At 32.8% G+C, this 12,110-nt stretch overlaps 1 protein-coding gene across 1 annotated transcript; it reads left to right on the plus strand.

The window, feature by feature from the left end:
* Position 1: 1 nt before the first annotated feature.
* Positions 2–11,317, plus strand: LOC138331513 (p53 apoptosis effector related to PMP-22-like). Its single transcript, XM_069279193.1, has 4 exons — positions 2–162; positions 2,675–2,837; positions 3,260–3,409; positions 4,757–11,317. Exons 1-4 carry the CDS (start codon positions 124–126, stop codon positions 4,951–4,953), a joined length of 549 nt encoding a protein of 182 aa, XP_069135294.1. The 5' UTR covers positions 2–123; the 3' UTR covers positions 4,954–11,317.
* Positions 11,318–12,110: the final 793 nt, after the last annotated feature.

Genomic DNA, 12,110 nt, shown 5'->3' on the forward strand with positions numbered 1-12,110 from the left:
GTATAACTTCCGGTAACTTTTCTGAGCAAGAAATATAATTATTTGTGCGGTAATTATTTGAAAGTTTTCTTGCATAAGGACAAATGTCCACTTTCGTTAATGTTTCACATGATTCTTTGAAAAATGGTTGACAGTGCGGTAGTGAAGATCAGGCCAATTAAGGTTTGTATTCCTCAAATGCAGTAAATCAATTTAGTTGGTCATGTCACATTGCGTTTGATTTTGTGTAAAATGCATGCAAATCTCCAAAATTGTTAATGTATCAAAAGTTCACAATGATTTATTACTATGTGAATATTTGAATACTTCTTATCAACAATTTTAAAATGCCACTCTATCACTCTTTTTTTCTTCTAATCCTGTCTTTGATTCCTTTCCTTATATTCAGTGCAATATAATTGTTTTTCCCCTCACCTCCAAACTCCTAATTTGTATAATTCTTTCTCCTTATGTACTAGACATTTAAACTTCGTATTTGTATATATGTATGAGTGTATGTGTTTTAAGTATGTGTGTATGTGTTTGAGAGTCTATTGAGTGTATTAGTATATTGTACTGAATGAAAATCATTAATAAAAAGATAACTATAAAAAATTAAAATGCCTTTTTCTATAAATCCAATACACATCTAGAGATTTTGATGAATTTTAGGTTTATTTACCATAATCCGTGATCTTTTAAGTTCTAACATCCAGATACAGAGATTTAAGTAAAAAATACAGCATAGCCAAATGAATGATCCATCCATAATTTGATAATCCATATATTCAAACCAATACTGTACATTGTACTTTTATGATGATAAAGTGATAAGTATGTGAAAGAAGCGGGTCGGTGTGGTTTGTACATAGTTACCCTTGAAGGGCCAATATTCGTGTAACAGGAGAGGAGTAAATGTAGCGGCCAGACCCGGATTCGAACCCGGGACCCTCCGAACACAAGCCGAGTGCTCTGCCGACTGAGCTACCTGCTCACCGATGATCGACCCAGTCCAATCCCGCTACACTCCTCCCTCCTTTCTCGAAGTCTTCGCCATCAAAGACATACGAGACACTTCCAAACACCACAACCGTGGGTTATTTAGTTCGGCACCAATTTTGTAACAGGAGAGGAGTAAATGTAGCGGCCAGACCAGGATTCGAACCCGGGACCCTCCGAACACTAGCTGAGTGCTCTACCGACTGAGCTACCTGGTCACCGATGATCAACCCAGTCCAATCCCGCTACATTCGTCAGGGTAATCAAATCCTGTCGGATATCAACAAACCAGCAAGAAATAAAATGTACCAATTTTATCACCACAAATATATAATATTTTGTCTTACTTGTACAACAAATTGTCTATCAATTCATTATTTATCTATATATCATGATACCGAACAATTTATATCTGCTGGTCTCTGGGTGATGACCGACACAATAGGGACCTATTTTTGTCAGGGAGGCTGTTTTGCATATTACAAAAATTTAGGTCATTCCAAATAAATGTTGAGCAGCAGGCATTTGTGATATTGTGGTTATTATAAGCTGAAAATTTCTTGTTGTTGCATAAATTTTAAGTCTTTGAACCAATTGCTCATGGAAAGTGACTAACACCTTTGTTTACATAGAATAACGTTATGTTTTCAACAATATCGCACCAAATTTTCGGGTAAGTTGAATCGCCAAAATAGTTTGTAATAATCCAAATCTGGGCAATGAATCACATGATCATACACATGACTTCTAGTACTTTGTTGACATACTGCTGATCAGTGCACATGGACAGTCAAACACTCACGGTAGCGTTCTAAAGTTTCATTTAAATTGGACTTGATCAATTACCTTTGGTTTGGGGTATATTGCTGCATCGTTATCATAAAAGCACTTGTTTACACACACTCCCTTTTAAGCAAAGACAAATCTTCCTTGATCAAATCTGCTTTGGCAGGCGACACTCTTCATGAAATCATGTGATAGTTCATGAGATATAAGCAAAATTGTAAATATGACGAAAACAGGTCCCTGACGAATTTTGGGCGCTTGACCATACTTGGGTTAAATACAGTCTCTGTCACTCAGCTGACGGAGCATGCCTCTTTGGCTCAGTCGGTATAGCTGTAGTTTTTCACACGGGAGATCCGGGTTTGATTTCTGTTCGGGCACTCGACAGGAATGTGTTTTTTACCCTGCTCTTCTACAAGTATATTTCACTTTTTAGATAGAAATGTTTAAAGATTTGTCTGAAAGATTCTGCTGAAATATGTTCATAATTCATATGAGTATTGTCAAATTTAAACCCACCTCAATACAACATATATTTTAGCAGATCATATACTGTAAGCTTTCTTTCACATGCAATTTGCTTTTGTGAATTTCACTATCCAAGAAAATTCATGAAAGTTTATCTCCAGTGACCATCTACATAATTCATTAATAGGAATTTCCAGTTGATCTTCACAAATTTGTTTTGAAATGGAAATCATGATATCAAATATCTGCAAAAAGTTGTTTCATAGTAGTAAAAACTCTTAATTATAACCTCTGAGTTTGTGTGGGGTGTTCAATATGAATGGGGTCCTTTTCAGATAAAATATGCATTATTTCATTTTCTGTGCGTCAACCTTTCAGACTATGGTTTTTATATAGTCTTATGTTACATTATGTATAAGGTAGAATTTGTTCACTTTTTCAGCTTATAGCGGTTATCTTTAGCGGGATAACAGTCATTCTTCTGATCAGTAGCATTGCTGGGAAGGAGTGGGTAGAAGTGAAATTTCATCATGATAACCGACAAAGCATCACATGGGGATTGTGGGATATCTGCGAAGGAAATTCATGTTCTTCGAACACAACAGGTATATCAAATGATGTAAAATACATTTGTATGTAAATTTTGTGAATGTTGATTGAGCTTGACCATGAACACTCTGCATTATTTAATCACTTATAATAATGTAAAATAATATGTGATCTATTGGAATGAAAAAGAGGTCCAACTTACATGTACGTATAATTACTGGTAACATTACTTTGCAATCATGAATTAATAGTATCTGTCATTGCCTTACCGAATGTGAACATGAGAATGCACATCCTGTGTTAATTTTGATTACCGTTTCCTTATCACTAGTTTAATTTTAAACATTGCATTGATTATAAATATATTCACATATGATCATAAAGACATAAATGAGGTACAAAAAGCTATGATAATAATTTTCATGAATAATAATTTTACAAAATGTTCCACCCTGATATATATTTTCTTACTTTTCAGACTGGGTGAAGGTGTGTGCTACATTCAGCATTGTCTCTCTCCTGTTCAGTGTGGTAGTTGTGGGTTGTGGTATACTTGGACTCTGTTCTTTGGATATCCCAAGAAGAAAACTTTTCTATATAATAGCCGGTGGTATTGTTACTCTTGTTGGTAAGTAAATAGTTATCTCCCATGTGAAAAAGTTGATATAGAGGGTTTTATGAGTCATAATTTATTTTTCCCAGAGTAAATATTGTCATATTTTTCCCATTGAATGATTGTTTAATTTCTCTTGGTAGATGAATATTCCCTGTCTGAGTGGTGATTATGTATTTTCTGTAGTAAATATCATAAATAAAGGTCTTATTCACAGGGTAATAATAATAACATCTCCATCTATGAATAAACTAATAGGTAACTTATGGAGACTTGTTGTCTCTTTTTCATGGGATAAAGACCAGTTCTGTTTACTTAGGAATTGGTTATCTCCCCTTTGCCAATCAAAGACTAGTTTTAATCATTGAGTGGTTGGTTATTTCCCCTTTTTAGATAAAAGAACAGTTCTGCTCACTACATAATTGATTATCTCCCCTTTGTATATGAGAACAGTTCTGCTCCAGTAAATAGTTTATTTTTACTTTGTCAATAAAGCATAATGCATGATGTTCAAAGCATTTTTAATCAACAACACATGTAACCAATGAATAATTACAGATCTTCATAGTTAGTCACCTTCTAATGCTATTTAGTCACCTTCTAATGCTATTTAGTCACCTTCTAATGCTATTTAGTCACCTTCTAATGCTATTTAGTCACCTTCTGATGCTATTTAGTCACCTTCTGATGCTATTTAGTCACCTTCTGATGCTATTTAGTCACCTTCTAATGCTATTTAGTCACCTTCTAATGCTATTTAGTCACCTTCTAATGCTATTTAGTCACCTTCTAATGCTATTTAGTCACCTTCTAATGCTATTTAGTCACCTTCTAATGCTATTTAGTCACCTTCTAATGCTATTTAGTCACCTTCTAATGCTATTTAGTCACCTTCTAATGCTATTTAGTCACCTTCTAATGCTATTTAGTCACCTTCTAATGCTATTTAGTCACCTTCTAATGCTATTTAGTCACCTTCTAATGCTATTTAGTCACCTTCTAATGCTATTTAGTCACCTTCTAATGCTATTTAGTCACCTTCTAATGCTATTTAGTCACCTTCTAATGCTATTTAGTCACCTTCTAATGCTATTTAGTCACCTTCTAGTGCTATTTAGTCACCTTCTAGTGCTATTTAGTCACCTTCTAGTGCTATTTAGTCACCTTCTAGTGCTATTTAGTCACCTTCTAATGCTATTTAGTCACCTTCTAATGCTATTTAGTCACCTTCTAATGCTATTTAGTCACCTTCTAATGCTATTTAGTCACCTTCTAATGCTATTTAGTCACCTTCTAATGCTATTTAGTCACCTTCTAATGCTATTTAGTCACCTTCTAATGCTATTTTTATTTTAATTACAGCATTATCAGATTTGCTGTCGCTGATCATTTTCCCGATCAAGTTTCGTGAATCTATACAGACATTCATCAATGTGAAGCGCTGGGATTTTGATTGGACCTACGGTTTTGGCTGGGGAGGCTTCATTTTTTCTGTTGCCGCTGCTGTCTTCTTCTTCTTGCCTATAGACGACAATGACATGGAGACAAAGTCTTTTTAGTGCTTCTTCCTGTCAATGTATCAACGACAATGGTATCAAGACCAAAATATTTTGAAGTACTCACTATTATCTAATACAATAACCTGAAAGACAAGATACCATAATCAACCCAATACGTGCCCAAGTACTCAAGTGAACAAATTCCCTATAATAGTTTTTTTATACATCTTCTATCTATCTGTCCCGTAGCCTGGTAGACTAAAGGGAACCAGAGGAGACTTGAGAACGATTTTCTTGCAATTATCCGTGTTCTTAGTTTCAATCAGGTGCAAGCATGTCCACTCCCTGAAAATATATTATTTTACTAACGTTTCATTTGACGGACTATCTTTGTCTTAATTCTTCTTAAAATTTATTTGTGGTTCGCTTTGTGCAATAATTTTGTAAAAGGTCTAAATTTGGTCTCATTAAGTACCACATCATTTCTTAAGCATTCTGGGCACTTATTGAGTAGAATAATGTGTATAATTATTTTTAAGAGGAATAAAAGCTTTTAAAGCACTAATTTCAAAGCAGGAATATTAATCTGAAACATTTTGCAACCATTTCAATTATTACACTTCTGTTAGATAGTATGGAATTTAGTGTAAGCTTGATGTTAGAATTTATTTGATATACAGTCAATGAATTTTTATGTATATCAAATTCCATTATGCCCAAACCATTGTACACGTATGATTTAATACTCACAATTTGTAGATGTTTCTTGCCAGTGCTGATATTAGCGTATAATTTTCTGCACCAAATATTCACTTTAATAATCATATCCACTTCTAGACTCACTTGCATCTTGCATAGCATCAGTTGAAGTTCAAAAAGTATATTATGCATAGATCATGTTTGCTTCACCAGATTTAATCATGCATAGTGTCGCGGTGGCCGAGTGATTATGGTGTTATGACATATAACCACTAGCCATCCACCTCTAGGTTTCAAGTTTTTGAATCACTTCCCAGGTACTGACCGCTGGTCAGTGTTTTTTCTACAGATTTTATGCTGTTTTAAGCATGTAAAACAAAGTAAACTTGATCAGCATTTTCAGCAGACAATTTTGTGGAGTTATGGCCCCTTAACTGACAGGATTATTTTCTGCTATATCCATGGCATCACTATCAATTATTAAATCAATCTTCTATGAAATTTCAAGCAACAGCAAATGCCTTATGGTGGCAAGTATTTTGACTAACAAAAAAAAAAAAAAAAGAGAAATTGATAATTAGCAGATTTCATTTGATCGGTTAAAACTGCAATAATGTTTAACATTTATGATCCTAAAGTGGCTGATCAACTTACAAATTTGCTTGCTTCTTTTTTTTTTGTTTTTCTTTCATTACCTGTATCTAATGCTCGTTGTATGCACATATTGTTTTATTATTTATTAGAAGTGTGCATGCATATTTTTAGTTTATTCATATAACGCATTTAACATTCCAGCTATTTTTGTAGCCATCATTTTAATGACACAAGATTGTTTATATTATGGACATTTAAAGCCAATTGCTTGTTTTTATTTCTGTAAATATTGTCTTTTTTTTTTCACAAAATTTTTACACTGCGATTTTTTGCTTACTTATGATTTTAAAATTTATTCAGCATTTGATGTTCTATCCTTTGGTAAACATTGTTGTTTTTGTCCTCATGTTGAAGTGCATGTTTGTTTCACACTTGGAAAGAATTTTCTTCAAAGCCTTGAAGCTATATTCCATATAGAGTCATATATAAAAATCTGAAGGATAGTTTGCAATTATTATTTCAGTTGTACATTTCAGTATTTTTGTTTAAAACATGCTAAATTTAAATCCTGTTGAAATATTGTTATTTTGCTCATTTACAAGCAAATTTTTAAAATTGTCTTTATTAATAAGTTATTTCCAGTTGCAAACTAAATTATGATTGATATGTGTTCAAATTTTAAAGTTTACATTTAACAATAAAGTTTACATTTAACAATAAAGTTTACATTTAACAATAAAGTTTACATTTAACAATAAAGTTTACATTTAACAATAAAGTTTACATTTAACAATAAAGTTTAACAATAACTAATTATGTATTTATAATACAGGACAACATCACAGTATACAATGAATTACAGTCAGCCTGTAGTATCTTAAACATTTACTTACCTAGTTATTAGTAAAGTTATATTGTTGTTTAGTTTATAGTTTGATTCTATTGCAGTTAATGCGCCAGCTGTCTCATGAAAGAGGTACTGACTTTGTATATCATATATTGTAGAAGTTTGTAACATCATTTTTAGTCAAAACTTTTTAAATACGCAAGACTCATGTTTGTGTGCATGCAAGGTTGTGAAAAAAAAATCATTGTAACGTTATATGTTTAAGATTTATACATATTTCCAGAAAAGTCCCATTTGAAATTACCGGTATTGTTTTTCTCTCTACACTAGCTGTTAAAGAGTCCATTTTGTTTAGGTATGGTGCAGGGGTGTATCAAGAAGGTTTAACATTTTTATCTTGCCACATTTTTTATTTGAAAATTATGAAAATAAAATGACTCAAGTATAGATTTTTTTAGGTGTATTTATTACTCCAAAAGTAAGGGCTATAACCGTATTGGTCTAGACCCTTGTCTTTATTCCGTCTTTGCATATTACAGAGTTAGCTCCCTTTCGGGTAGGTATCAATTGTTACGTCATTATTTTGTGAGTGCAATTTGCGTCATTTTCCCCGAAAGGTATGACATTATGCTCGCAAACACATGACGTCACAATCAATACCTACCCGCAAAGGCAGATAACTCTGTAATACGCAAATACAGAATAGTGTTCTAACGGTGAATTAAAGGAACAAAAAAGACTAGATATAAATAGAGCACAAACAACTTTTAGTTTGTGGAAATATGAATCATTTTCATTTGTTGTTAATGTACTATTAAACCTGTATATATTAGGTTGTGGTCTGTAGGTGTTAAGTAAACTTGTTATTATTGTTATTTGTTTGTACATGTAGTTGGTAGATCTGACTCTGTAGCAGATACTGCTACTAGTTTACTGCTATCCTTATGTAAATGGTCACCTTTTAAATTAATGTGTTTCATATATACGTGTACATGTCCCCTAAGTAGGTTGTTACCATCAATAGTACCAGACTTAGATAAGTTGACGTGTTGATTTTGTTGTGGTCGTTTAATGTTATGAAACCGTGGCTCTAAGTACAAATTTCAGTTTTACTGATAATGTTATTGGAAGTCAAGGATGAAGTTTTACTGTTAAAGTAAGTGGGTTATCTATTGTGTTTTTGTTATCACTTTACATGTACATGTACAAACATAACTGTAGAGCTGGTTTTTTTGTGCAGTGATGATATTTTTGTAGCCTAACTCGATTTGCTCTCTTCTACTTTTAGAATATAACTTCCGATCACTCCGTTTATAGCCGATCTACTTCTGGTAGCTCTTCTGTCTATAGGCTAGAAGATCTGAGTCGACTTCTCTTCATTGAAGAGCACAAATCAGGTTGAGCTCATGATATCGTGGGACATTCCTTGGTCACAAAAATTTGATCTGCAAAATCTGTGAAAGTCGGATCACCAAAAATTTCTTTTTTTTTTAGGTAAAATCGCGAAAAAAATTGTCCCATGTAAGTAACTGGCCATACGATATTTAGGAGGATCATTGTATGTTACCTGTTAAGTGTTGTAGTCTACAAAATTAGGATTGTACTGACTAGAGGAAAACAAATCTCCTTTTATCGACTTTATGTTCACACAAACTACAGCATAATCTGCTATCTACTGCAAACCACATTTTTTGCATATACTGTATTTCACATCTGTCTTAATCAATTTCAACATTTTTGCAAATTAATTAGTGATTAAAGCTGTTAAGTGCATTATTTTACATTTTGTAATTACGTTTTAACACTAGTATTCACGAAACATTTAAATTTGCGTTTGAGCTCTCTCACAAAGTTCCGTGAAAATTAGTATCTCACGAAAAAAATGTGGTTTACAGCACAGGGACTTAACATGAATTTTCATCCAATGTTTAATATAGATATGTTATACTGCATATATTGAACTTTAATTGGAAATTTATGTCAAGTCCCTGTGCTTTACAGTATACGCATCTCCTTAGTTAGTATATGTGTTAATGTCAAAGCCTTGTTCCAAACTACCTCTTAATCTGCACCTTTTACTGATAGAATTTATAAGTTTTGAAATTTTTTAACTCTGACGCGCCAGTTTTTGATATTTGTTATTTAATGAAAAAGATATACACCTTTCAGCCAGTTTTCCAAATGAACTGTTCGATTGTTAGACCATTTGTCAAAATTAAATTGTATTTAAATATGAGTTAAGTCAATCGAGAACGAGATGATATTAAAATGCCAAAATATTTCTGAAGCTATGTCTTGGGTTAATTGCTAAATTGATAAGTTTCAGAATCTGATACACTGTAAAATTTTAACATTTTAACTTCTGTAATATCACTTCAAATTAGCTTCTGACGACCTGAATTTTAAATTTTCTGAATCTCAATTGCTTCGACAATATGTCACATTTTCTGATATTAATATGTTGTTAAAATGATCATGTATTGAATTTTATCAGGTTTAAATATAATTGTTAATTACATTTATTATAAATTAGTCCTCCTATTTATAATTACCAAAGAGTATTAATTAATGATATATACTGTATCACTTTTGTGTTCAGGCAGTGCTTTTAACTGCAAATTTTCTGTTGAAATGTTTGTAACTGTATATTTGTGTCTTATCATTGTGATGTTTTACAAGACCCGGTCAGGGTTTTATTAGTTATTGTTATTTTTATCAAATGTGTATTATGTAAGTTCTTGTTTAAACATCACTCTCCACTTCTCTGCCTAGATAGAATGTAACATCTGCAATTGGGTCCTTAAAGGCCCACTTCCTTTCCGAAACAGCTTTTGATTTTTAAAATGGGAATATAAAACGAGATAGATAATTTTGTAGAGTCGCAAAAGTCATTAACTTACTGTAATTCTTCACATATCATCACGTTCTGAAAAATAATTATTGAAATAAATAAAATGTTAATTTTCATAATGCAGGTCATCTTATGTTTCCCACCGTCATCCTAAATACCGTGCGGTAGTTGACTGTCACTGCACCAGACAGCAAAACAGCGAAATGACTCTCCCCTGTTTTCATATATTATGCAGGAAATCTTGCATGTGTTTGGTGTTGTAACCTCATCTTAGGACATCGATATATATTTTCTGATGTTATTAATGTTTTTAAGAAACCTTTCTGGGTTTTTCCGGAAAGGTATAGTGGGCCTTTAACTTAATACTATAAAACGTGAATGGTTCTAGCACATGAATCTCCATTTTTATGGCAAATCTGCAAAAATGTAATTGTACATGTATCTCATCTTTCATGTAAAACATGTTATCTTACGATGTTGGAGACCCATTATATAGTTGATTGCACTGTGCTACGCTATTTTTATCGTGTGACATAGTCTCCCTAATACATAAAAAAACACTTATCTCATTTGAAGGAATGAAGATACAATTGTAGAAAAATGTAACTATTCATTTCTTTCCTTTTTTGACTCATTTAGAAATGCAAAAAGGTACTTACCATATAGGATATCTGAATAACTATTGGTATGGAGTGTGTTGTACTAAGACTAATAAGTCTTTTGTCAGTATAGTTTTGGACTGTACAAGTGATCATTTTACATTCCTGTTCAGGTAGTTTGTCAAAAAAAAAGAAAGTTTGTATAGATACCTGCGTACAGAATGTATTTATGATACAGATAATATTTTATTTATAATGTAGATAAGATTTGATTGCAAGATTTAGGGCCAAACACTTAATTTTGAAAGCTCAATCAAAAGTTCCCTCTCATGAACATAAGTTTTCATAAAAAATTTCCATCGTTTTGTAAACAGTAGTATTGTATGATCGTAAGATAATTTAATACTGAAGATTAAAAAATTTCAGCGATGCTCTTCCGTCTTTACACATTACAGAGTTACAAATGTAGCTCCCTTGTGGGCAGGTATGTTGTTACTTTGTGAGTGAAAATCACATTGTTCTCTCGGAAAAGTATGATGTTACGCTCGCAAACACATGACGTCACAATCAAATACCTACCTGCAAGGGGAAATAACTCTGTATTATGCAAATGTGGAATTGTTGTATGTTATTAATTGTACATGTTAACATTAAAATGAATTCACCTTGATTCATGTTGATTTTGTCCTCATATAAAGTGCTTTCCACTCGGACACAATGTGCGCCACCTTGTAGTGTATTGAAGTGTGTCACCGGTCAGCTGATGTGCTATTTATTGTAAGGGAAATATTACCAGCTGTGTACAGCAACAAATAAAAATGTTTTGTATCAAGAGTTTGATGTTTGTTATTACTAGATAAAGTTTTACTATTTATTTAACAAATTCAAGAATTAAAGGAACTTCTCTAGGATTTTATTTTTTTCGATCTTGCGTCAGAACTTTAATATCAACTCAGTATTGCAGAACAGAAAATAAAGGAAACTCTGTAATTACAAAAATCTTGGGGGCTGCTTATGTAACAAGACTCAAGTGATGAAGTTAAGGTTTCTTAGAACATCTCAAACTATGTCTAACGTTACTTAATGAGAGACTGAATGGACTTTGTAAATGACAAACACACATTGCAAAGACAAATATATGGAAGATGTTCCTTGAAGTAAGACTTAAGGAATCAGCAGAGAGTACAGAGACAAATACAGAACTGAAACAAAGCAGATATTATGGCATCCTGTACATGTTAATCCAAATAAAAATTAAATGAATCATTATCAAAACAGTCAACATTTTCTTTCTATGTCTCAGACATTTTGGAGAATTCACAAACACTCCAAAGTCTACTTGATGCCATAATATAGGTAATGATATTAGAATAATTGATGATTATGATGCAATGATATACATATTATACAGTTGTTTCTGACAGCTGTATGTCGTATATAAAATGCGCTAAATGTTTTATGTCGCGAAAAAAAATGCCTTTTTTTTGCCCAGCGCCCCTATGTGGTGACCGGAGGTCACAATGGAAACCGGAGGTTCCCTAGCTAAAGTGGGGACCGGAGGTCCCAGAGCCTATGTGGGGACTGAAGGTCCCAGATCTAAAGTCTATGGTGGGAATCGGAAATACCC

The sequence above is a fragment of the Argopecten irradians genome, chromosome 9, assembly GCF_041381155.1.
Source record: "Argopecten irradians isolate NY chromosome 9, Ai_NY, whole genome shotgun sequence".
In the NCBI taxonomy this organism is placed as follows: domain Eukaryota; kingdom Metazoa; phylum Mollusca; class Bivalvia; order Pectinida; family Pectinidae; genus Argopecten; species Argopecten irradians.